This window comes from Salvelinus alpinus, chromosome 9 (assembly GCF_045679555.1).
Source record: "Salvelinus alpinus chromosome 9, SLU_Salpinus.1, whole genome shotgun sequence".
Taxonomy (NCBI): Eukaryota; Metazoa; Chordata; class Actinopteri; order Salmoniformes; family Salmonidae; genus Salvelinus; species Salvelinus alpinus.
In genome coordinates this window covers 81369220-81392967 of record NC_092094.1, presented here as the reverse complement: position 1 = coordinate 81392967, position 23748 = coordinate 81369220, and the positions used below count along the sequence as shown (strand labels likewise).

At 43.7% G+C, this 23748-nt stretch overlaps 2 protein-coding genes across 4 annotated transcripts in view; one reads left to right on the top strand and one right to left on the bottom strand.

Moving 5' to 3' along the window:
• LOC139530742 (TOG array regulator of axonemal microtubules protein 1-like) overlaps positions 1–16949 on the top strand; it is a 42310-nt gene extending 25361 nt beyond the window's left edge. Inside the window, exons 3-22 of one of the 3 annotated variants that reach the window (XM_071327404.1) lie at positions 3178–3306; positions 3395–3637; positions 3735–4030; positions 4579–4808; positions 4985–5085; positions 5169–5339; positions 5472–5537; positions 6517–6686; positions 6848–7019; positions 7142–7393; positions 10236–10359; positions 10572–10677; positions 10960–11195; positions 11378–11536; positions 11643–11769; positions 12367–12482; positions 12894–13074; positions 14946–15165; positions 15278–15364; positions 15701–16949. In XM_071327404.1, the coding sequence (XP_071183505.1) occupies positions 3178–3306; positions 3395–3637; positions 3735–4030; positions 4579–4808; positions 4985–5085; positions 5169–5339; positions 5472–5537; positions 6517–6686; positions 6848–7019; positions 7142–7393; positions 10236–10359; positions 10572–10677; positions 10960–11195; positions 11378–11536; positions 11643–11769; positions 12367–12482; positions 12894–13074; positions 14946–15165; positions 15278–15364; positions 15701–15960 (3446 nt within the window). In that variant the 3' untranslated portion in view covers positions 15961–16949. The remainder of the gene's footprint in view (positions 1–3177; positions 3307–3394; positions 3638–3734; positions 4031–4578; positions 4809–4984; positions 5086–5168; positions 5340–5471; positions 5538–6516; positions 6687–6847; positions 7020–7141; positions 7394–10235; positions 10360–10571; positions 10678–10959; positions 11196–11377; positions 11537–11642; positions 11770–12366; positions 12483–12893; positions 13075–14945; positions 15166–15277; positions 15365–15700) is intronic. The other 2 variants (XM_071327405.1, XM_071327407.1) reach the window with 2 other exon arrangements.
• A 266-nt stretch (positions 16950–17215) lies between these two features.
• On the bottom strand, positions 17216–23631 carry LOC139530743 (coiled-coil domain-containing protein 28B-like). Its single transcript, XM_071327408.1, has 6 exons — positions 23413–23631; positions 21259–21559; positions 20959–21128; positions 20642–20796; positions 19532–19554; positions 17216–19428 (listed from the first exon to the last, which is right to left on the bottom strand). The coding sequence occupies exons 2-6, from the start codon at positions 21495–21497 to the stop codon at positions 19374–19376; spliced, it is 642 nt and encodes a 213-aa protein (XP_071183509.1). The 5' UTR covers positions 21498–21559; positions 23413–23631; the 3' UTR covers positions 17216–19373.
• Between the last annotated feature and the right edge of the window lie 117 nt (positions 23632–23748).

The following is a 23748-nucleotide window of genomic DNA, read 5'->3' as shown; positions in this document are numbered from 1 at the left end:
ATCATTACACAGGTGCACCTTGTGCTGGGAACAATAAAAGGCCACTCTAAAATGTGCAGTTTTGTCACACAGCACGATGACACAAGTTATTTTTTATTTTATTTTTATTACCCCTTTTTCTCCCCCATTGGTAGTTGGTCTTGTCCCATCGCTGCAACTCCCATACAGACTCGGGAGAGGCGAACCGTGCGTCCTCTGAAACACAGTCCAGCCAAGCCGCTCTGCTTCTTGACACAACAACCGCTTTACCCGGAAGCCAGCCACACCGATGTGTCGGAGGAAACACCATACACCTGGCAACTGTGTTAGCATGCATTGCACCCGGCCCGCCACAGAAGTCTAGTCCTCATTGGGACAAGAACTTCCCTGCCGGCCAAACCCTCCCTTAACGATGCTGGGCTCGAACCAGGATCTCTAGTGGCAATGCAGTGCCTTAGACCACTGCGCCACTCGGGAGGCCTAGATGGCTCAAGTTTTGAGAGAGCATGCAATTGGCATGCTTGCTGACTACAGGAACGTTCACCAGAGCTATTGCCAGAGAATGAAATGTGAATTTCTCAACCATAAGCTGCCTGCAACGTCGTTTTAGATTCCAACCGGCCAGCCAAGGACCTCCACATCCGGCTTCTCCACCTGCGGGATCGTCTGAGACCAGGCACCCGTACAACCGAAGAATTTATGCACAAACTGTCAGAAACCGTCTCACGTAAGTTCATTTGCGTGCTCTTTGTCCTCACCAGGGTCTTGACCTGACTGCAGTTAGGCATCGTAACCGACTTCAGTGGGGAAATGCTCTCCTTCAATGGCCACTGGCACGCTGGAGAAGTGTGCTGTTGAATGAATCCCAGTTTCAACTGTACTGGCAGATGTGGGCGAGTTGTTTGCTGATGTCAATGTTGTGAACAGAGTGCCCCATCAAATCAAATCATGGTGGCGGTGGGGTTATGATATGGGCAGGAATAAGCTACGGACAATGAACACAATTGCATTTTATCGATGCCAGTTTGAATGCACATAGATACTGTGATGAGATCCTGAGGCCCATTGTCTTGCAATTCATCTGCCGCCATCACCTCATGTTTCAGCATGATAATGCACAGCCTCATGTTGCAAGGATCTGCACACAATTCCATTGCCTCCATACCAACCAGACATGTCACCCATTGAGCATGTTTGGGATGCTCTGGTTTGATGTGTACGACAGTGTTCCAGTTTCCACCAATATCCAGCAACTTTGCACAGCCATTGAAGAGGAGTGGGACAACATTCCTCAGGCCACAATCAACATCCTGATCAACTCTACGCGAAGGAGATGTGTCACACTGCATGAAGCAAATGGTGGTCACACCAGATACTGACTGATCCTACTTTTTAAAGTTTTTTTAAGGTATCTGTGACCAACAGATGCATATCTGTATTCCCAGTCATGTGAAATCCATAGATTAGGGCCTAATGAATTTATTTCAATGGAATGAATTTCTTATATGAACTGTAACTCAGTAAAATCTTTGAAATTGTTGCATATTGCATTTCATTTTTGTTCAGTGTAATATTGAGATACAAACAGCTGCATTGGACCTTTAAGAAATGCAATTGGTTGGTGGATATAATGTCTAAAATCTTTGATGGGCTGATGCAGAATTTATTACAGGGAATAATCACTGTCAGCTGGTGAGGTTAACCTGGCACACGTTAGCCCTGTGCTATATGATGGGATCAGCTACAATGTAGAGTTCAATCACATGCAACTACGTCGACTGTTGTAACAGGCTGACGCGCATTTTCAGACCGAGGTCCTGGTTAAAATTAAACATTTTCTAATGTTCGCGAGTATGGACCCAATGTGATCAAATACATACATTTTCTGTTCTCTGTAGACAAAGGAGAATATATGAGGTATTAATTGTGAGGGAGGAAGGCCAGTAAAGTGGATGAAAGCAATAGAGTTGGCTACAATGATTTATTGAAGTTCCTCCACTTTGCAGTCACAGTTGGTTTGTGGTCACGTCCACCAACCTGTCAGAGGCTTCCTTCCCATTGCAGTCAACTAGCCCACTGTTGACTTGGCCCACTCTGGAAGAGTGGTCAGGAGAAAAGCTCTCAAAGGAAGGAAAGGACCAGACTAGGTGGGGAAGCCAACTGAGATAATACAGCAGATACTGTGTCATGAACAAGCGGGGATGCTAGCGATATTAGGTATTAAATTGCTAGTATCTTGGTGTGCAACTTTTATCAAGATACCTTACAGTGAGGTTACCTGTGACAGGAGAATATGATACAAGCCACTTTTGGGGTATGGAATGCATGATTGGTTGATTTGGACATAATAAGTACTGCTCTGATATAGCTTATCCCCACCTCCACTGCCTTGACTACCGGTACACATACGTAATCTTGACACAATGCAGAATGTAATCCTCTAAGTGAAGACTACAATTGTATCAGGTGCATTGGGAATTTGAATTGAGTCCATGTACCAAAATATTGTACAAGACTTTGCTAAAGTAGCCTACAAAAATGTTAAATAATTATGATTTGTATTTATTTTTCCTCTGTTTTTTGCTTTTACAGCATGCAGTGGAATACAAAAACTGCTAGATTCTATGGTGAATTGTGTGTGGGAGTGTGTTGTGGTGGGAGTGTTTTGTGGTGGGAGTGTTTTGTGGTGGGAGTGTGTGCGAACCGCTATGTAGCCAATATTTAAAAGAGCAGTCTGTGCTCACAGGCAAGACTGGACTTGACTCTTTTTTTTCTGGAGGCTGCAGAACACGCCAGAAACTTTTACCACCCAGTATGAACAAATAGTCTCTAAAAAATCTCCCCCGTCCTTCTGCTGCTCTCTCATGAAAGCTGTTTTCCATCGTTACTGAAAGAATGGGTTTGTCAATGCATGATTTAACTAAGCTCTGACTTAGCCAAAGGTATTAAACCTAGACTGAATCATTTATCAAATGAAACAAACTTGGATCAGTTTACATTCCCCTGCCAGTCACTGGGCTCACAGGTTAGCCTGACCTCAGCTTTAGCTTACCCTCAATGAAGAGGACTCAATTGACCATATCACTTTGAAGCTTAACATGAGTTGCTGAAGCCACCAACAATAAGTCATCATACTGTATTGATAGAGAATAGATAATGGTTATGAGGTACAGTAATAGCTGATTCGTTGTCCTCCAGGTTCTGCAGAGCCCAATAAGCCCCTGTCCTCTAGAAGGAGGGAATCTCCGGGACGATTGAGAAGGAGTGGGAGCCTTGACTTGGACCCTGACATCTTCAAATCGACCAACTTCTCTGACACAGAGGGAGGTGAGGAAGTCTTTACTCTGCTCAGCCTAAGTGCCTTCTACAGAACCCAGTTTCATTGAAAGGTAACTGAAGGATCTTTGTGTTGCAGTGGTACACAAGGCCCGTCTCCTCCCCGGGACCCCCGGCGTTGAGCGCACGTTCTCCCTCCCCTCGGCCCAGGGCACCTTTCTACTGCCCTCCTACCCTCTGGCTACACTCCCCGGGGGCAAGCTGACCCCAACACTGTCCCGCCGCCACGCTGACTCCTCGCTGTCTATGTCCAACACCTGGCCCAACAAGAGAGAGAGCAGCCCCCACAGACTAGACCCCAGCTCCTGGAAAGACATATCAAGTATGGGTCTGGTATCTACTGCATATTATTGGGTAGATCCTGGTCATCATGTTATTTAGTTGAGGCATGTTGTAGAGTGCTCTCTTTGTCCCCACAGGTGACTTCTCATCCAGCAGGTGTTCTCCGCGGCCTCTTCGTGCCTCTCTGGTGAGCTCCTCGTCTGCCTCGTCTTTCCGGCAGGCTCTGAGTGGGACGCGGACCGTGTTGCCTGTTTCCCGGTCTCCAGGCCTTCCCCTGCCAGAGCGGGGCCAGTCTCAGAATGGCCAGCGGTTCAATCCTCCAGCTCCATCCAGCCTGCAGGACCACCTGTCTGAGAGGAACCTGGATCTGGATCACCTCAGCCTGCAGGACCAAGACCAGGAGCAGGAAGAGGACAACCTGGACCGGCAGGAGGTTAGGATCACTGTTTTACACACGGCTCTGCTTTTTATTTTATTTTACCTTTATTTAACTAGGCAAATCAGTTAAGAACAAATTCTTATTTTCAATGACGGCCTAGGAACAGTGGGTTAACTGCCTTGTTCAGGGGCAGAATGGCAGATTTTTACCTTATCGGCTCGGGGATTCGATCTTGCAACCTTTCGGTTAGTAGTCCAATGCTCTAACCACTTATTGAAGTCTCCAGCTGAATGTAGCTAGGACACTGTCTGAAAACTGCCATCTTGCCATCAGAGATTTATTCATAGCTGTACCCATAACTCTGGATACCTCAGTGCTGGAAGATGGAATGTGGATCATGTTTTCCCTTTATTAGTGTAGCGGTGGTGAAATGGGTCATATTTGGGACTAAGTATCTGTGTGGTAATGTTAGTGCTGGGTAAAAAGACTTGATATCTAAGTTGTCATGGATATACACCCATGCATAAAATAGTATCTGTATTCACAGCACACTCTCACCTTGCTCTCAGGTTACTGATGAGCTAATGTGTTGTTGTTTACAGATGCTGAACTCTCTGCGCTCCCTGCGCTGCAGTGCAGCTAAGAAGAAGGCCAAGGTGAGTCTGAGTGGCTCAGACCCTGACCCAGATAGCCCTGACTCAGCCATGAAACTGGAGCTGGCTCTGGACCCCCCCTCTCAAACCTCCCCCACTGTCACCAGCCCAGCTAGCAAGAGCGGCCTCTCCAGCATCTACTCACCCCCAATCTCTACCCTCAACAGCGCCAAAATCAGGTACATTCCACTAGATTCTAAGCAGGCTCTAAGTTGAACCAAATGAGATCCAATTTCAAGAATAATGGGGGGCAAAGGGGTCAAGCTATGATATTCACGCCTTCAAGTAGACACACACCAAGGTCTGATAGATATGATGTCCCTTCTGGTGAATCACCTCTGACCTCTGTCAGCAGCCCTTGGAATTCTGCATCCTCTTCAGCAAAGCCTCACATTGCTAGACTGCCTTCTGCTAAGCTGAGGTCTTCTGTCTCCATGGACGTCAGTGCCCTTCAAGGTACAGTGAGGATTTGACGTATAAAAGGATCTCTCTGATTAGTGTTGTTGCTGTAATAGTGTGTTGTGTGTTTTCTTCACTAGGCTTTCCACTCCGAGATAAAATCATACCGGAAGTAAGTGTGATTGGTCAAAGAGTCCCATACTCGAACGGACCTATGGAACCTGAGGAAGAGGACCGGACTAGAGAATACTCTCCACCCCCAACTAGACCAGCCCTCCGGGAGCCAGTCGAAGCCCTGAGGTCTGCCAAAGGTCAGTCACTGCAAGGAGGTCTGCTCCATTGAGGCATATTACTCTCTTTAAATGATGGGTATTTTTCTATATGTTTTTCATGTCTCAGTGACTTGTTTAAAAATAAAGATGATATGCTTCTCTGTTCCTCAGGGTCCCAGATCTACAGCAACAGGAACTCCCCACTCACGGACATGCCTGAAGGTGTGGTTGGCAGAGGTCAGTCCTTAACGGTCTCCATTTATTTTACGACTCTGTGCCGTTGTTCAGATGTCCATGATGTCCAATACTGTGTTCTTAGGTCATGGTGTTCTGGCTCAGGGCTGTGTTTAAAGGAATACCAACATATTTTGGTATTTGCTTCATTAGTCCATTGTTGATATAGTCCCAAAATGTTTTCCATATCAGCAATCAAGTTTTAAAGATCTATAACTTTCAAAATACAGAAATACAGTCGGTATGATGCATTTTGCATCATATAAAATGACTAAAATGTAGAATGTGATGCAAAATGGATCATACTGGCTGTATTTCTATATTTTGAAAGTTATAGATCTTGAACACTTGATTGCTGACATGCAAGGCCCTGTCTGGAGGCCACACAGTATTCGGGCCAAGTCAAATAATTGTTTGGATTAACTCTTGTAGTTGGCAATACACTTAGCTTTGGCACAGTAACAGATGGAAAGACTTGCAGAGGAGAGAGTGCATCATATTTTGGAAGTCATCACTGCTTACAGTATTCTGTAGCTATGTAAATACATTGTACTGCTCAAGGTTTCAACTTTGTATTTATTATGGATCCCCATTAGGTAGTACCAAGGCAACAGCGACTCTTTATGGGGTCCAGACATATTAAGGCAGTTACATGCAATTAAAAACACTATATTACATTTCAGATTTCACAACACATTAAGTGTGTGCCCTCAGTCCACTACTCTACTACAACACAAAATCCATGTGTACGTGTGTGTATAGTGCATATGTTTTCATATGTGTGTATCTGTGCCTGTGTGTGTGTCTCTTCACTGTTCCATAAGGTGTATTTTAGTTTTTTAAATCAGATTTTACTGCTTGCGTGAGTTACTTGATGTCGAATAGAGTTCCATGTAGTCATATGGAACTTTGCTGAATAACGGTTTCAATGAAAACATGAGCTTGAGCGCTCTTGAATCTTCCTCACTTCCCCCCTCTGCAGGAGTGTTTGGCTTGGTGATTCTGTCCAGCCGTCCAGGCGTTGCCATGTCGATGGAGCAGGGCGACTGTATGACCAGGCTGCACATTGACCCTCCAACTGGCATCTACAGCCATGCTGTCCTCAGCCACCACCTGGACCCTGACGACAGCCCAGCCGCAGAGGAGGCCAGGGTGAGCAGATCCACCATACTGTACATACACCACCAACAACCTCTGAGACTACATTTCCCATTTGGTATTACAGATTGAGAGAAAATATCCCTCTACCACTGCTATCAGTCAGTTACACCTGTGACATGTATTTGGCTGGAGTGTTGTGTGTTTGTGTGCAGGAAAAGGTGAGAACGTCTAGGTTTGCGCGGAACAAGATGAGGCAGCAAGGATTGGCGCAGCAGGAGGGCCAGCCTGCCCTGGGAGATCGTCAGAAAGCTGACGGGATGCGCCTGCGCCTCAGACAGGGGCAAAATGACTTGGCTACAGAGGATACAGCAGCCATTTCCAAAGGTCCAATGTATTTTCCTTAACCCTCCAATACTTTTCATAAACCTAGTACAGGATTTCTCTTGATACACTGGCTTTTGTAATGTTGCAAAATTTTGTCATGTGCTTGTGGTTCATCTCTACAGTGTTTGTTCTTCGCCTAACAGACTTGCATCTGAACGGTAGCATAGTGACATCCACCAAGGCTGACTCTCTACCAGACAAGTGTCCCACCAGCCCTGCCAGCCCCCAGGGACCCCAGAGCCCTATTAAATGTTTCAGCCCCCCCCACCAGCCTAGCCCCCCCACGGTCCCTCCCAACCCCAGGAGCACCCTGGCCCGCCTGAGGAGGGCTCCCAGTTTCAGCAATACACGGCCATCCCTCTCACACAGCTCAGGTCAGCAGAACAGTCTGGCAGTCATCATATAATCTCTACCTCTTTGCAGTTATAAGGTGGCGCCACACTGTTTTTCATCATAGCATTAAATACAGAACTGTATGTTCTGTGACGTCTCATTCATTTGAGCAACTTAATGGTACTTTTTAACATGGTGGGTAGATGAATCAGTCAACACATCATATGTCACTCTAAAGAGGTTTAGTGCACTACTAATTAGCCCATCACAGCTCCAACAGTAGCTGAGCTTGGCAACAGTAAATGAGATGTTCTCTTAGATAATGGAGTGTAAAGCTTTGTTTTCACAGCTTCTATTAATACGTCTCCTGCCACGCACGCTGCTTCATTTAGCCAGTGACTGATATAACTGTAATGTAACAATAGAGGTGTAATGTAACACTCAGCTGTGTGTTGTCTGCACACAATACCCTATAATGTCAAAGTGGAATTGTGTTTTAAGAAGTTAGTTAATTAAAAATGAAAAGCTGAAATGTCTTTGGTCAATAAGTATTCAACCCCTTTGTTATGGCAAGCCTAAATATGTTGTTCCTGTTTGCAATAAGGCCCTAAAAAAACAGCAAAAACTGTGGCAAAGAAATGTACTTTACTGTATGTCCTGAAGCGTTATGTTTGGGGCAAATCCAACACATCACTGAGTACCACTCTTCACATTTTCAATTATGGTGGTGACTGCATCATGTTATGGGTATGCTTGTCATCGGCAGGGTCTAGGGAGTTTTTTTTAGGATAAAAAGAAACGGAATAGAGCTAAGCACAGGCAAAATCTTACAGGAAAACCTGGTTGTCTGCTTTTCAACAGACACTGGGAGACAAATTCACCTTTCAGCAGGACAATAACCTAAAACACAAGGGCAAATATACACTGGAGTTGCTTACCAACATGACATTGAATGAACATGACAATGATCAACAACCAACTTGACAGAGCTTGAAGAATTTTTTAAAGAATAATGTGCAAATATTGTACAATCCAGGTATCAAAAGCTCTTAGAGACTTAACCAGTAAGACAAAGCTGTAATCGCTGCCATTGGTGCTTTTACAAAGTATTTACTCGGAGTGTGAATACTTATGCAAATTCGATATTTCTGTATTTCATTTTCAATAAATGTGCAAACATTTCTAAAAACATGTTTTCACTTTGTCATTATGGGGTATTAAGTGTATAATTAAATTTAATCAATTTTGAATTCAGGCTGTAACACAACAAAAGTGTGGAATAAGTCAAGGGGTGTGAATACTTTCTGAAGGCACTGTAGATATTGCTCTCGAGTGGCGCAGAGGTCTAAGGCGTCACTACAGACCCTGGTTCGATCCTGGGCTGTATCACAACCGGCTGTGATCGGGAGTCCCATACGGTGGGGCACAATTGGCCCAGCGTCTTACGGGTTAGGGGAGGGTTTGACTGGGGTAGGCCATCATTGTAAATAAGAATTTGACTGACTTGCCTAGTTAAATAAAAGGATTTACAGTGCATTCGGAAAGTATTCAGATCCCTTGACTTTTCCCACATTTTGTTACATTAAAGCCTTATTCTAAAATTGATTAAATTAAAAAAAATCTACACACAATACCCCATAATGACAAAGCAAAAACAGGTTTTTGGAAAATAAAAAACAAGACACCTTATTTACATAAGTATTCCCTTTGCTATGAGACTCGAAATTGAGCTCAGGTGCATCCTGTTTCCATTGATCATCCTTGAGATGTTTACCTGCATGTCAAAAATCAAGCCATGAGGTCGAAGGAATTGTCTGTAGAGCTCCAAGACTGGATTGTGTCGAGGCACAGATTTGGGGAAGGGTACCAATAAAGTTCTGCAGCATTGAAGGTTCCCAAGAAGACAGTGGCCTCCATCATTCTTAAATGGAAGAAGTTTGGAACCACCAAGACTCTTCCTAGAGCTGGCCGCCCGGTCAAACTGAGCAATCGGGGAAGAAAGGCCTTGGTCAGGGAGGTGACCAAGAATCCGATGGTCACTCTGAAAGAGTTCCTCTGTGGAGATTGGAGAACCATCTCTGCAGCACTCCACCAATAAGGCCTTTATGGTAGTGGCCAGACGGAAGCCACTCCTCAGTAAAAGTCACATGACAGCCTGCTTGGAGTTTACCAAAAGGCACCTAAAGGAAACCTTGCTCCATCCCTGCGGTGAAGCATGGTGGTGGCAGCATCATGCTGTGGGGATGTTTTTCAGCGTCAGGGAGACTAGTCAGGTTCGAGGGAATGATGAACGGAGCAAAGTACAGAGAGATCCTTGATGAAAACTTGCTCCAGAGTGCTCAGGCCCTTAGACTGGGGTGAAGGTTCCCCTTCCAACAGGACAACGACCCTAACCACACAACCAAGACAACGCAGGAATGGCTTCGGGACAAGTCTCTGAATGTCCTGGAGTGGCCCAGCCAGAGCCCGGACTTAAAACTGATCGAACATCTCTGGATTGACCTGAAAATAGTTGTGCAGCAATGCTCCCAATCCAACTAGGCAGAGCATGAGAGGATCTGCAGAGAAGAATGGGAGAAACTCCCCAAATACAGGTGTGCCAAGCTTGTAGCGTCATACCCAAGAAGACTCGAGGCTGTAATCGCTGCAAAAGATTCTTCAACAAAGTACTGAGTAAAGGGTCTGAATACTTATGTAAATGTGATATTCCGTTTTTTAAATATTATTTTTTTGCCTGTTTTTCGTTTTTCATTATGGGCTGTTGTGTGTAGATTAATTGGGGGTGGACTATTTAATCCATTATAGAATAAGGCTGTAACATAACATGTGGGAAAAAGTCCATTATAATTGTGTTGTATTTAATTATGCGGTTGTGTCCTCCAGATGAGTTGTCCCCAGGCACTCCCAGCCAGAAGAGTGACCTGACAGAGCAGCCTGAACTACAGCCGTTCTCTAAACCTGAGCTAGCACTGACACAGAGCTTCAAACTCCTCAACTCAGACGACTGGTGAGCTTTATTTGGATCCCTATTCGCTGACGTTTTAGCAACCGCTAAACCTCCTGGGGTCCAACTGAACCTCAGCGCCAGCGTTTAACCCCATGCTATACATAGACATTGTCTAGTCAGACCCAACGTCAAATGTCCATTTATCATTTTTGGATGCATATTAGCAATGGATTGGATTTACTCAATTTCTATTTCTAAATGTGTTAATGAAGGGAGAAGAAGATTGAGGGCCTGACCTCTCTCCGTGGTCTGACGCTGTACCATTCAGACGTACTGCGGAACAGGCTGCATGACGTCTGTCTCGCACTCATCCAAGAGGTACGACCACGACTCCTCATTCTTTTAGTCTTAAATAAATGTTCATGTCCAGTCCATTTTCCTGGGGACCCTCATCCAATCTATTTTCTTCCTTCTAAATCATAATCTCAGCCTCAATCAATTCAGTACAGGGTGGTCCTTGTAGACTCTAGCCGTTTAATGACTGATTTTTCCTACGTCCTGATGAGGAAATGTGACCGTTCAAGCCCTTGGTGAGATGGCTGAAGAAAAAATGATCTAGCTGATTCAATATCATCATCATCCGAGTGTATTGCTCCCCAGGTGAGGAACCTTCGGTCGGGTGTGTCCCGTGTTGCTGTTGGGGCGATGGGTGAGCTGTACACCGTACTGCAGAAGGGGATGGACCAGGAGCTGGAGGCCACTGCCAAGGCTCTGCTGCAGAAGGCTGGGGAGTCCAATGCCTTCATCAGGCAGGATGTGGACGCAGCGCTGGACAGCATGGTGCATCATTGCACCCCCACCCGCAGCCTCAACGCCCTGCTCACCAGCGGCCTCAGGTCAGACAGACACTCACTGTCACCAACTAGCACACTCAGCAGTTCAGCACCAGTACTTGAAATACATGCTTTGCTTGAAGATATTGAATCTTATCATGCTTGTATGTTATCATTAAATTGGGCCATTAGGCTTTATTTTCTGTGGTGCTGATCACATCCCTGATATTGTCTCTTGTGAACAGTCACCTGAACTCAGTGGTGAGGAAGTGCGCAGGTCATCACATGGTCAACCTGATGGAGAACATTGGCGCTGCCCGCCTCCTATCTGGAGGGAAAGACCTCACCGACCGAATCCTACCTGCCGTCATCAAGCTGTCACAAGACTCCTCCCAGGAAGCTAGGTAGGGAGGGAATTTTGTTTAAAACCAATGTATGTCTGTTTTAATGCTAGTACGTGTGTCTGTTATCAATAGAATAAGTGGCATTGTTTGAGGCTGTTCTTCTCAGGTACCAGGGACGCCGGATGCTGCTGTTTCTGTCATCACACCCTGATTTTGATAAGATGTTGGAGAAATATATCCCTGCCAAAGACCTGGCTCCCATCAGAGACACTGTCTTCATTCTGAAGACTAAGGTACAGAACACCGTCTAACTGAGAAGGTGTGTGTGACCGTTATGAGTCATTCCTGTCGATTTCTGTCTCCCCCTGCTGGGAGCTTGCATTTTAAGACAAGGCACGTTTACTTTATGGTCCAATGCAGCCATTCTTATCTCAATATGAAATCATTTCTGGTGAACAATTACTGTGATTGTTTTCAATTAAAATGGTAAAAAATAAACAAAAATAGCTTCTTAGCAAAGAGCAATTTCTCAAGCCAGAATTTTGCTAGGACTGTCGGAGTGGTCTGAGTGGGAAAATGAAAACTAGCTAGACAGGTTTGGAACTCTTTTTCTTGTTGGTCTTTTCACTAATTTACTACCAGGCCAGAACTCCATCCCACCAAAACAGGCTGACATTTCAGGCAGTTTTTTCGAACAGCTCTTACACAAAAAGGGCGTTATCATAATTTTCACAATTTCACAGTATTATTCCAACCTTATAGTGTGGAAATATACTGTATATAAAACACAGGAAAATGACGTTTTTGACTGCACTAGGCCTTTAAGGAAGCAGTGGTTACATGTGTGTGATCCATGTGTGTGATAACATGTATGTTAATGTGGTCTGAAGGGCCTGGGAGAGATGCCCCAGGACACCCCGTCAGCCAGGGGCCGGCGTTCCCTCCCTGGCAGTGGCACAGTTAGGGCCTCATCTCTCAGCAGGGAACCCCTCAAAGTGGTCAACAGGTGGGCAAACACAACAACAATAACTGAAATGTGTAGCACGTCTGTCTCATCAAGTTTACACCCCTAGTATACTGAACTGTTATGGTTAAAGCCATGGCTAGCTTTGCTGTTTGTCCATGCATTAGCACAGTTTTGTCAATGTACAGTACCAGTCAAAAGTTTGGACACACCTACTCATTCAAGGGTTTTCTTAATATATTTTGATTTGTTTAACACTTTTCTGGTTACTACATGATTCCATTTGTGTTTATTTCATATTTTTGATGTCTTCACAATTATTCTACAATGTAAATAAAAAAACCTTGAATGAGTAGGTGTGTCTAAACTTTTGACTGGTACTGTATGTACAGTGTGTTCATGTGTCAGTACGAACTCCTCTCCATGACTTACCTATTGTTTGTGTATCTGCAGGGAGTCTGGGCTGTACAGCGGCAGACCTCAAGCTCACAGCATTGCAGACAAGACGGAGTACATCAAGCAGCTCACAGCCCTGCTGGGTTCAAAGGACTTCAGAGAGCGCATCAAAGGCATCAACCAGCTAGTGGTGGACTGCGAGCATAACCCCAACATAGTTATCGGCAGCATCTTTCCGGTAACTGACGTCATCTGAACAAAACCAGATTTCTTTAGCCTTATAATATATACTAGTGGTTCGCGGGTTAGATGTTTGTTTGCCAGCAATTGCTAATAACCCATCCGCAACCGCCCAACTACATGTGATAATGGGAAAATCTGAGGCCCGCACCCAACCCAAACCCGCTAATATAGAAAATGCACTGTAGGCCACAGTCAGAGTCATAGACGTGGAGCTTACAGTTAGGCCCTAAAGCTTAGGCTTACGCACTAATACCAGATAGACTAAAATAATTAAAGAAAAATCTCAAAGTAGCCTGTAGATATAAATTGCACAACAATTATAGCTACATTTGACGTTTTTTTTAAGGCAGAGTTGACATGAACTTTTTTAGCCACATGTCCTTCGCAAAACTAGGACCGATTTAAAAAAAAAAATGTTTACTTGTCCAGAAGAAAAAAGGTTCTGTAACACCATTTTTACATCATCGTATGATGCAAGGATGCCACTTTACAAAATAAAATGCATGACTATTTATTTTACCACAGAGAATCAGACCAAAATGTAGGATACACACTGGCTATTGACTTTGCATATTGAAGCCTGTCTCAAAATACAACATTGCCCCTTGAAGGCTCTCCTGGCTCTCCAATTACAACCAAATACTTTTTATGTTTTTATAAAATAATTCCCTCCGAAACTAAGTGCGTCCCGTCATCGCTGGGATAATAAATATGGATATGGTTTAAAACAAACTCTGGGACAACAGATTCAAAATTCATGCAACCACTGCACACTTTTTTTTAAAGCAATGAGGCTGATGCTACAGATCAGACCGTTTAGCTCAACAATGCGCACATAGACCACTGCACCACTCTGGAGGCCCTAAGGCACTGGATCGCAGTTGCTAGCTGTGCCACTAGAGATCCTGGTTCGAGTCCAGGCTCTTTCGCAGCCGGCCGTGACCTGGGAGGCCCATGGGGCAGCGCATAATTGTCCCAGCGTCGTCTAGGTTTGGGGAGGGTTTGGCCGGCATTGTCCCATCGCGCTCTAGCGACTTCTGTGCCGGGCTAGGTGCATGCACGCTGACACGGTCGCCAGGTGTACGGTGTTTACTCCGACACATTGGTGTGGCTGGCTTCTGGGTTAGGCAGGCATTGTGTCAAGAAGCAGTGTGGCTTGGTTGGGTTGTGTTTCGGAGGACGTATGGCTCTCGACCTTCGCCTCTCCCAAGTCCGTACGGGAGTTGTAGCGATGAGACAAGACTGTAACTACCTATTGGATACCACGAAAAAAGGATTAAAAATAAATAAAATAAAATAAAAAATAAAAATAATGCGCAGATGGCTCAAATGTTCCAAAATGCAATTAACGGGAAAACATCATTCTCAATAGCGCACTGCACGAGCTAGTGGTTTCATCTTTTCCGAGATGAAAATATCCGTTAGAATTAAGAAAGAGGGGAGCTCTAAAGATGCACCAACTAGCATGGGTTACTAATATGACAAGGATCATGACTTTTTTCATGTCCATTCAGACAATTGAAATCTATATTCTTCTTGTCCAACAATTTTTTTGAGGGCAAGCGTTCATTTTGAGCCCTGTTTCTCTTCATTCAACCCGTCCGCCACCCACCTTTCATCCACACAATATTCCATGACCCTAAATCCGCCCGCCTCGCAGATATAACTGCAGAGACTGCAGGTTATGAATCAACCAGCGCTCACTATTATATACCCTAAGCTGCCATTTGCCGAAGTCCTCTGACTATCACAAAGAATACTAGCTATAACTTTTATTGACCAAATATAAACCATGCAAATGCCCCTAGATAAGAGAACCCATGTAAGTAGGTCATAATTGAATCTATAGTAATGCTTCTCTCCCAGGTGTTTGATGCCTTTAAGGCCAGACTGCAGGAGTCCAACAGTAAAGTCAACTTGTTCGCTCTGGAGTCTCTGCAGAAGATCATCACTGTGATGAAGGATAACCTGGCCCAGGTAGTCTACATCCTGGTACCGGCCATCGTGGACAATCACCTCAACTCCAAGAACAACGCAATCTACAGCGCTGCCATTGGAGCCATCCATGCACTCATCCAAAACCTTGGTAGGTGTCTGATGATGTTTGAGATCACATCATCTAGTTTGAGGTTCCATGCGAGGCTGGAACGTAGCTGAGAGGATGACCAGCTCTGACTTGTCCTTTACTTTGTTCACAGATAAAACCCTCCTCCTCCAGCCTTTCTGCACCAAGGCCCAGTTCCTGAGTGGCAAGGCTAAAGTGGATCTCATAGAGAAGGTTGCAGGTATTTTCACTGAAACAATTTGCTTGAGATAAATCCCCTTAGCAACCTAGGTTATGTAGATGATACTTTGTAAACTTCGTTGGATTTTTAACGTTTGGATTAGGATCTGAGTTTACAACAGCTGCTAAGCAACAGTGCAATGGCAACTGTCTTTCTGCCTGCCCTCCAAGGAGTCTTTAGCCTCTTACAAGGAGGGAGAAACAGATGTGTCAGTGCCATATGCTCTCAGCATTTCATAAGCTCCTTGTTACGTGTTTTCTCCCTTCCTCCCCCCCCCCCCACTTCCCTTCCTTCCTCCCCCCTCCTCTTCCCGTCCTCTTCTGGCCTGTCTTTCAGATCTGGTGACAGAGCTATATCCTCGTAAGCCTCAGGTGGTGGAACAGAAGGTGTTACCCCTGCTGTGGCACCTCCTGGGCACGTCCAGCCACAGTGGCACCGTCCACGGCCGGGGCGGCAGCGTGCGGGGGGCCACTGCCAACCTGTGCCAAGCCCTTTACACCCACATGGGGCCTGGGCTGGCAGAGTGCGCCGCCTCCCAGCATGCCAATGTCCACAAGGGCCTCAACGAGTTCCTGAGGACCCTCCCCTCCCCCTGAGGGCCTCTCAGAAATCACAACCTTCAAAACACAACCAAACCCCCCCTAGACAGAAGAACAGAAACACTGACCTTACTTGAAGACAGAGATGTTCTGCATTTCTAATAGTGCCTGCACTTTTTTTACGTTACAGGGTATAGAATGTCCTTTAAGACGAGAGCCCTTAAATCAACTCTCTTCTCAGCAAGTTAGGGTATTCTTCAATAAAGGAGCGCAGACAGGCAGACAGGCTTCAGCTGTTGGCATCAGGTCTTATTCTCAACAACCTGCTCTCTTTGCACTTTGAAGAAGTCGCTCACTGTCATTATAGTTGTCGTCATGTATATTGCATTGGATGTATCGTAATATGATTGTCGCTGTTTATGAATCTTATTGTACGCAAATCTGAGACAACATTACGAAGAATGTACCATTGAAATGCACAAAAAGGAAACGGGACCGAAATATGTATATTTTTGCTGTTTCATTAAATGTAATATGTGATATTTCTAAGATGTCTTAAGCAGTTGTTTTAAAGATTTGTCAGTGAAGATTAATGATTACAAATTACTTTTGTTTAGCTCAAATGTGTGAATGCACAGTATTAGCCTAATTTGTATGCTGTACAATGTTGCAGTTTGTAAGTCCTATTGTGACAATTTGTTGAAGTGCTGTTGTGACATGTCTTATTTTTTGTTGTTTTATGACCAAAATGTACTGACAGGGAATCAAAAAAATTATACTTTTCTTAAAGATTATATATGTACACTGATGCCTAAATCAACTTTGGGTATAAACCAACAATACTGGGTGGGTATAACGTTGAAACCATTTAGCTTTAAACTAACGATTGATACAGAGACAGTGAAGCCCAGGTCTGTGATTCTGTGTCAGTATAGTGCCAGTCTTGAAGTAGCCTTTCACTATTCTGTTTAAATTATATTGAACTTGTTTATTAATGAGAGGAAAGACCGAGATTGATATATAAATAAAGTGTTTATTTCTGTAAACTAAGTGCTCCAGTTGGTTTAATTATTATGCCTAAAAATGAGTGAGAACAACTTCATTGCGAGGAAAACCACTTGCCTGCTTATACCATCATTGTAATGTGTCAGTGTGGTTGGCCTTGTTGCCTCGTGTCCCCCAAAGGGAAAAAAGAGGATAATGTGTGTGCCTGGTCTTTAACAACCTTGAGGAAGATGGCGCTGTAATGTAAGGATCTATTTCAATCACTACATGCAAGACTGAGCATCTGAGTCAGTTAAAACAAGACCACTGTCACTGATTTGCTTTTATTTACAAGTAAATAAATACAATTAGTTTTGCAGGGGTTAAATGACAAAGTTAGGGCCCTGTGTTTTGGGCTTTCATGTCACATGACCTAGATTTTAACCTTTATTTTAAGCATTTTCCAGAAATGAGCACCACACCAAAAATGTGAGCAATTGTCTAAGGATGGTGCTGGACCATCTCACATAAAAAGAAAATGGGACCTTTTGTTAAATCTTTAAAAAAATCCAGGGCTGTAATAATTACGTCGATTCGTTTTGCAACAAAACCGTTTACTCCAAATGGAAAATGCAAACGAGAGTTTCTATTGGACAGGTAGGTCCCTCCCCGTTTTATTCCGTTTGGTTCTTAAACCGTAAACTATTTCTGTAATGTATACACCCCTGGTCATATGACAAAATTGAGCAAAACACAGGGCCTTAATAGCAAAGCAAAAGACAAGATTGTATAAAATGTCAAGTTCCTTGAGAAGGTAGTTCTCATTGACAGATATGTAACAGGGTCCTAGTAGTCAGAAGCTACAGTTCTTATAGGACTCAGGTCCAGGCCATATTGGAAAAAGAGGTAGGCTTGGCAAGGTGAAGTAAAACAAAGGTGTCGTATCTTACACTTCTAATGGACCAAAGAAAGTTACTTTCTGATCCCATACACACTACATGCTGAACTTTTAAAACCAATGACACATTAATCATCTTAGAAATGAGTATATGATCTAGGCATACTAGTTTGGTTTAGAGTTTAGCAACTTGTATGAAAATCACAGCAAATGGAGAGCAGCTGCCTTGTGAAAATGATGGTTATTGGTTTCTAACATGAAGAGTTTAAGCTACTTTGCAAAAATTAAGTCCCAAAATGACCTGACTAGTACAACACTCTTTGGACTCAACCCGAGACATACTGCATAATGTTCTTTGAATGTAGTATCTTGCAGTGTGTGTGTTTTATGCATGTTTCTACAACATGTTCTCTTCATACACATGCATCAGATGCTCACACCCACAATTTCATTTTACATCTACCATTCGTGGATAAGGGTAAATAGCCATGGCCTAAATGTTTGTCCATCCGTTTTACAGCATTGCAGTGGCTGGTTGGGCTGGCTTGTGCTTTGGAGGGTTGCTGCTGCTACTGCTGAGCCTCAAATGCCTGAATATTCTAAGCTAAGGCAGCTCAGTGCCAATGCAGAGCCAGCAAGTTTCATTATATCTTGGTTGAACAATTTCTTGACATAGCTGTGAGAAAATGTCCAGTTTGAGAAACTACAATGACATTTTCAGACTGTAGTAATCAATTTTAGACATTAGCTCACATACTTAAATTTCACCAAAATATACAATTTATATCTCACACTGTTCAAGTACTCTCTTCTGCTTTATGAAGCATAAAAGATTTATAAACATTGTATTTCTAACCACCACATCCAGTGTGTCCCTCCTAATCATAATAAACGTTTTGCTAGAAGGTATTAAAATCAGGGCGAACATCCCAAGGTGCTGAGCTGACCCACAGTGACTGACAACATGGGCTAACATGTTGTTTTTGCTACAGTTGATTATATGGCTGTGTACATATATTTAGCAATCAAAGATATATAATGATGTCCTTAATTTCAGTAAAGACATGATCATATGACAATGAATGAGAAAATGCACAATATCAATATCAATGCCTAACTTTACAGCAAATGTTCTCCTTTATATTATAAAGTATGTGTGCCTCTGAAACAGGGAGTTGGATAAAGATGGTGGATATCTTGTCTCCTTTACAGATGTTCACACACACACCACACACACACATAACAACAGGATTCATTAGCGTACCCTGCCGCTGCACTCTATACAAGTATAAGTTCAAAGGCTATTCTTTAACTTTCGGAATATTCCTTGACAAAATATGTAGGCTAAAGCACAGTGCAATAACTAAAATAAGCAGAACTTGTGCTATGAATGTGGAGTATTTATCACTAGATCACAGTTGATGTGCTTGACAGTTGACACCTGATTGAATGAATCATATACAAATCATGATCTAACCAGGGGCTTTATATGGCCCAGTTTTGGTGCTAAGGCAGTTGGATCAATATCATGGCAACCTTTCCTCGTCGTCGTGGGAAGATGAGCAATCTGTCATCCTGATCTCCCTCGTCAAGGTCCAGACGTCTTGGGCAGATCCTGGTTTTCAGCCAGGTGTAGTTTTTGTCTGGACACAGGTACATTAAGGATCCAACACAGACACATTAAGGATTTAAGCTAAATATAGTTGTTTCAAAGCCAGTGATGAGACAACTTTTAGAAAAGGATACATTGAGCTGCTGAGTTCCTCCAGCTGAAGGGGAAATGAAGAACATGATCAGATTATGTAGTCCCACGTTGAGGTAATCGGAGTCAAAATTCATTAGATGGAAGCATAAACTTACACAACAATAGCCTACAGAATGTTAGATCAATACTGAACATCATTTCACCACATCAATCATTGTATCACTGTTAGTAAGCCCTAAATAAACCCAAATTATTAAATTAAATTCTTCTAGCTAATCTACACAGTGAAAATGTAATTTCACAGCCCATCTGTTTTGCTGCTACATTATGCTCTGCTGCTATGGCTACAGAGTATTCTTGGCCCCCATATCTCTAATGAACTGAAGGGCTTTCACACTACCCTCACACATACCACAGCAACCCCCCCCAGCACAAATACCACACCACAGCAGTGGATGCTAGAAATCAAACTAACAATAGACACATTTGACATTTTGGGCCGAAGGTCAAATTGTCTCTGGTCTGTCGTTCTCAATGTTTGCTGCCTCTCCACAGCCAACTACTGTGTACCTGGATAGTATGTGAAAAGCATGCATTATTAATTAGCACATCTTTGGACTAGATGTTGTCCAAAAGACAGCTGTGTGCTGGAGGGAAAATATGACTCAAGAGCATCTGCTTAGGATGTAAACAATGTATGGGAATAACCATATTCTGCGTATTTAAAAACAGCATGTAAATAACCATTGCACTTGACTACAGTGTGGCTCAATATGACCCTACCCACTGGGCACAGACTTCAGTTCAACGTCTAGTTTTGATGTACATTTGATTGAGTTTTCAAATAACGTGAATTCATTGTGAAATCAACAGAACATGTCACGTCATTGGTTTTAGGTTAAACGTTTGTTGAAAAATAGATTAAATTCCCTTGCGTTAATTACTTTTCCCCCCAAATCCAATCAGTTTCCACGTTGATTCAACGTCATCACATTTTTGTTGTTGAAATGATGTGTAAACAATGTTGATTCAACCAGTTTTTGCCCGATGGATTATGTTCTGGGTAAGGACATAAATGTGGAGAGCTGTGTACTACAGTGTGAGTAAATCATTAATTGAGTACTGTAGAGAGTGTTAAGTTAGGTGCATACATTGCAGAGCAGGTGCTCCAGGTTGTGGTCAGAGGCACACTTCCTCTTGTCCTCTGACAGCTCCTCCACATGGCTGTCCAGACTGAAGTGTAGCCGTGCAAGCTTCTCCTGCATTTCACGCACATGCTCCAGCTGCTCAAAGGAGCAAACCTTCCCTGAGAGGACACAGCAAGCGTCATTCACACCTTTACATATCTGTCGAAGGGACATAACTTCCTACGTGACCATGGTACTATGGCACAATGTCAAACAAATGGCTGCATTTCCACTGCGTAACTGTGTCTCAGTATTCACTGGGTGGTCCATAATCATCTTACCAAAAGCCTGTAGTTTTCCGGAGTGGAAGTCATTGAGCAGGTTGAGGAGGCCTCCCTCCATCTCTCTCACATCAGACACATCCGTGAGGAAGGAGTGCTGCAGCGGGGAGGACTGGGCCATCTTACTGGGCCCTGCTGGCTGGGGAGCCCTGGCCTTCTCCTTGTGAGGCCTGGTGAAGACAGACCAGACAACAGGAAATAACAGTAAACAGAACCTTTACATTAATCCATCCTCCAATATACCTTTTGTCAATCCAACTCATTTGACTCATTAAAGTAGACATTGTGACTGTTACAAACCTTGTGGTCTTTGGTGGAGCTGCTACGACCACACTGAGCACATCTTTGGACTGTCCTACTGCCCCAATGGACCTCTTGAACTTGCCTCTGTTTTTGGGGGAGGGGGGTTGGGGGAGGCCAAGGGAGAAGGTGGCACTCTTGCTGGAGGGGAGGACTGAGAGCTTACGGGGGTTGACCGGGGGAGGGGGGGGCTGGGGTAGAGACACCTTGGGGCTCCGCTTCTTACGCTTGTCCTCCATGGCTTGTTAGTGTGAAGTCCTCTGGGTAAGATGAGTGGACCCTGCCTGAGCCTCAGGACGTCCTGTAACAACAATAACGGTAGGAAGTCAGGCGCTAGCACTTCCACTCCCTGACAGGACTGGAGAGGGCTTGGAGGATAAACAGGGTCTTAGCTAAGGAAATGCATGTTAAGTATAATGCATAACAGTTTCTCCATTGGTTGTAAGCTAGGAACATGTAAAATCATGACTAAGACGCCAAAGGGAAAGAGTGAACCACCACCCAACAACAGACATTTTACTTGGTAGACCTGCTAAATGTCAAATTGATGGCCACCTGAGTGGCGCAGTGGTCTAAGGTACTGCATCGCAGTGCTAGCTGTGCCACTAGAGATTCTGGGTTCGAGTCCAGGCTCTGTCGCAGCCGGCCTTGACTGGGAGACCCATGGGGCGGTGCCCAGCTTCGTCCGGGTTAGGGGAGGGTTTTGCCCGCAGGGCTGTCCCTGTCCCTGTCCCATCGCGCAATAGTGACTCCTGTGGCGGGCTGGGCACAGTGCACGGTTTCCAGGTGTACGGTGTTTCTTCCAGTGCATTGGTGCTTCGGGTTAAGTGGGCATTGTGTCAAGAAGCAGCGCGGCTTGGTTGGGTTGTGTTTCGGAGGACGCATGGCTCTCGACCTTTGCCTCTCCCGAGTCCTTACGGGTGTTGCAGCCATGAAACAAGACTATAACTACCAATTGGACAGCATGAAATTGAGGAGAAAAATATATAATAAAGTCAAATTGATGTAATTCTCTAATTTCAAATGGAAATTAGTAAACCAAGATACTTGCTGTATCTTGAATACTACCAAGATACACCCGTTGAAGCAGCCTCTTATCAATGACACAAGATCCTCTGGCAAACAACAAAGGGGTTCACTGCATGAGGATTCATGGCTGGATGGCTGCCAGGGTGAATGTACCCAACCTAATATTCTCAAATATTCATAATTTTGACTAGCTTTGTAAATGTTCAAGGTGAACAAAGTCACACATCCAGGTAATACTACAGGCTTATGGGGAAAAACATCAAATGATGAGGATTCATTTTAGAACGTCTGTCCTTGTATAATAGGCCTGTGTGAAACAGTTCCACTGAGTTATTTTTAGAATGCATTATGTCCTTGTAATTGGTCTGACAACATATTGCAAACAAGTCTTTCAACTGATGTAGCTGAAAACACGTCAATCAATCATATTGGCAAAAATGACAGAAGTTCATATTACTTGGGATTACTCATATAACTTCATATAACTTCATATTACTTCATATAACTTCATATTACTTCATATAACTTCATATTACTTGGGAGTGATTAGTGAGATCTTGTAGACCTAAGTTTCACTGTTACCAATACTATTTTTAACTTCAAGAAATCAGATGAATATATATGTGAGCATCCCACAAACATATTGCTTTAAATGTATTAAAATATATTTAATTTAATAAAAGGTTTTTAACCGATGGCTGAATGGGCAAGAGATAATGACAGTGGATTGGACCAGAGACGTGTTTATTCTAGGACGTTGATGCGCACGGTTCTTCTTTTTATAGCCTAGCCCAAATAGTAGAACATCTCATATCCGGTTGTTGTATTATAATGGTTAATTAATTATTATTTCATACACTGAATAATAAAAAAGGGATACAGAATAGGCTATAGCCATCCTCATCTGAACTTAAATCAGTGGACTACTGTGGTCCAAAGATGGCCACTAACCACACAGTCAACTTGATCCACCACTAAGCTGTGCAATAAATAAATTCACTCGCAATAATGTAAACTACAAGAAAAAATGAGTGCATTATATAAAACATAACAATGTCGTATTTGCAGTAAACCATGTAAATGACATGAACAAATGCGTCTATCAGAAGACAATAGATCACTTACCGAGTGTATTACGCACGAAAAATCTGTCAAACGAACACCGCGTCACTTTCCCCTGAAGAATGTTTATCATCTCATACACATCTTCATAACGGTTGATTAATTGAAAAATAATACATGAGTAGTGGACAACAGCCACATAGAAAACGCTAAATAAAATCCCAGACGCGGCAATGGAGCTCACTCACCACCGAGCTATACGTCTTTATCCTGCACTTAAAGGGCCAGACACAACATTTCTTCCACTGGGATATGATCCAATGAGCAGGAACATGCACTATAATTGTCCCATCACAACAAGTCTGAGTGGTCATGCTCATGGATGGAGAGTGCAAGCCA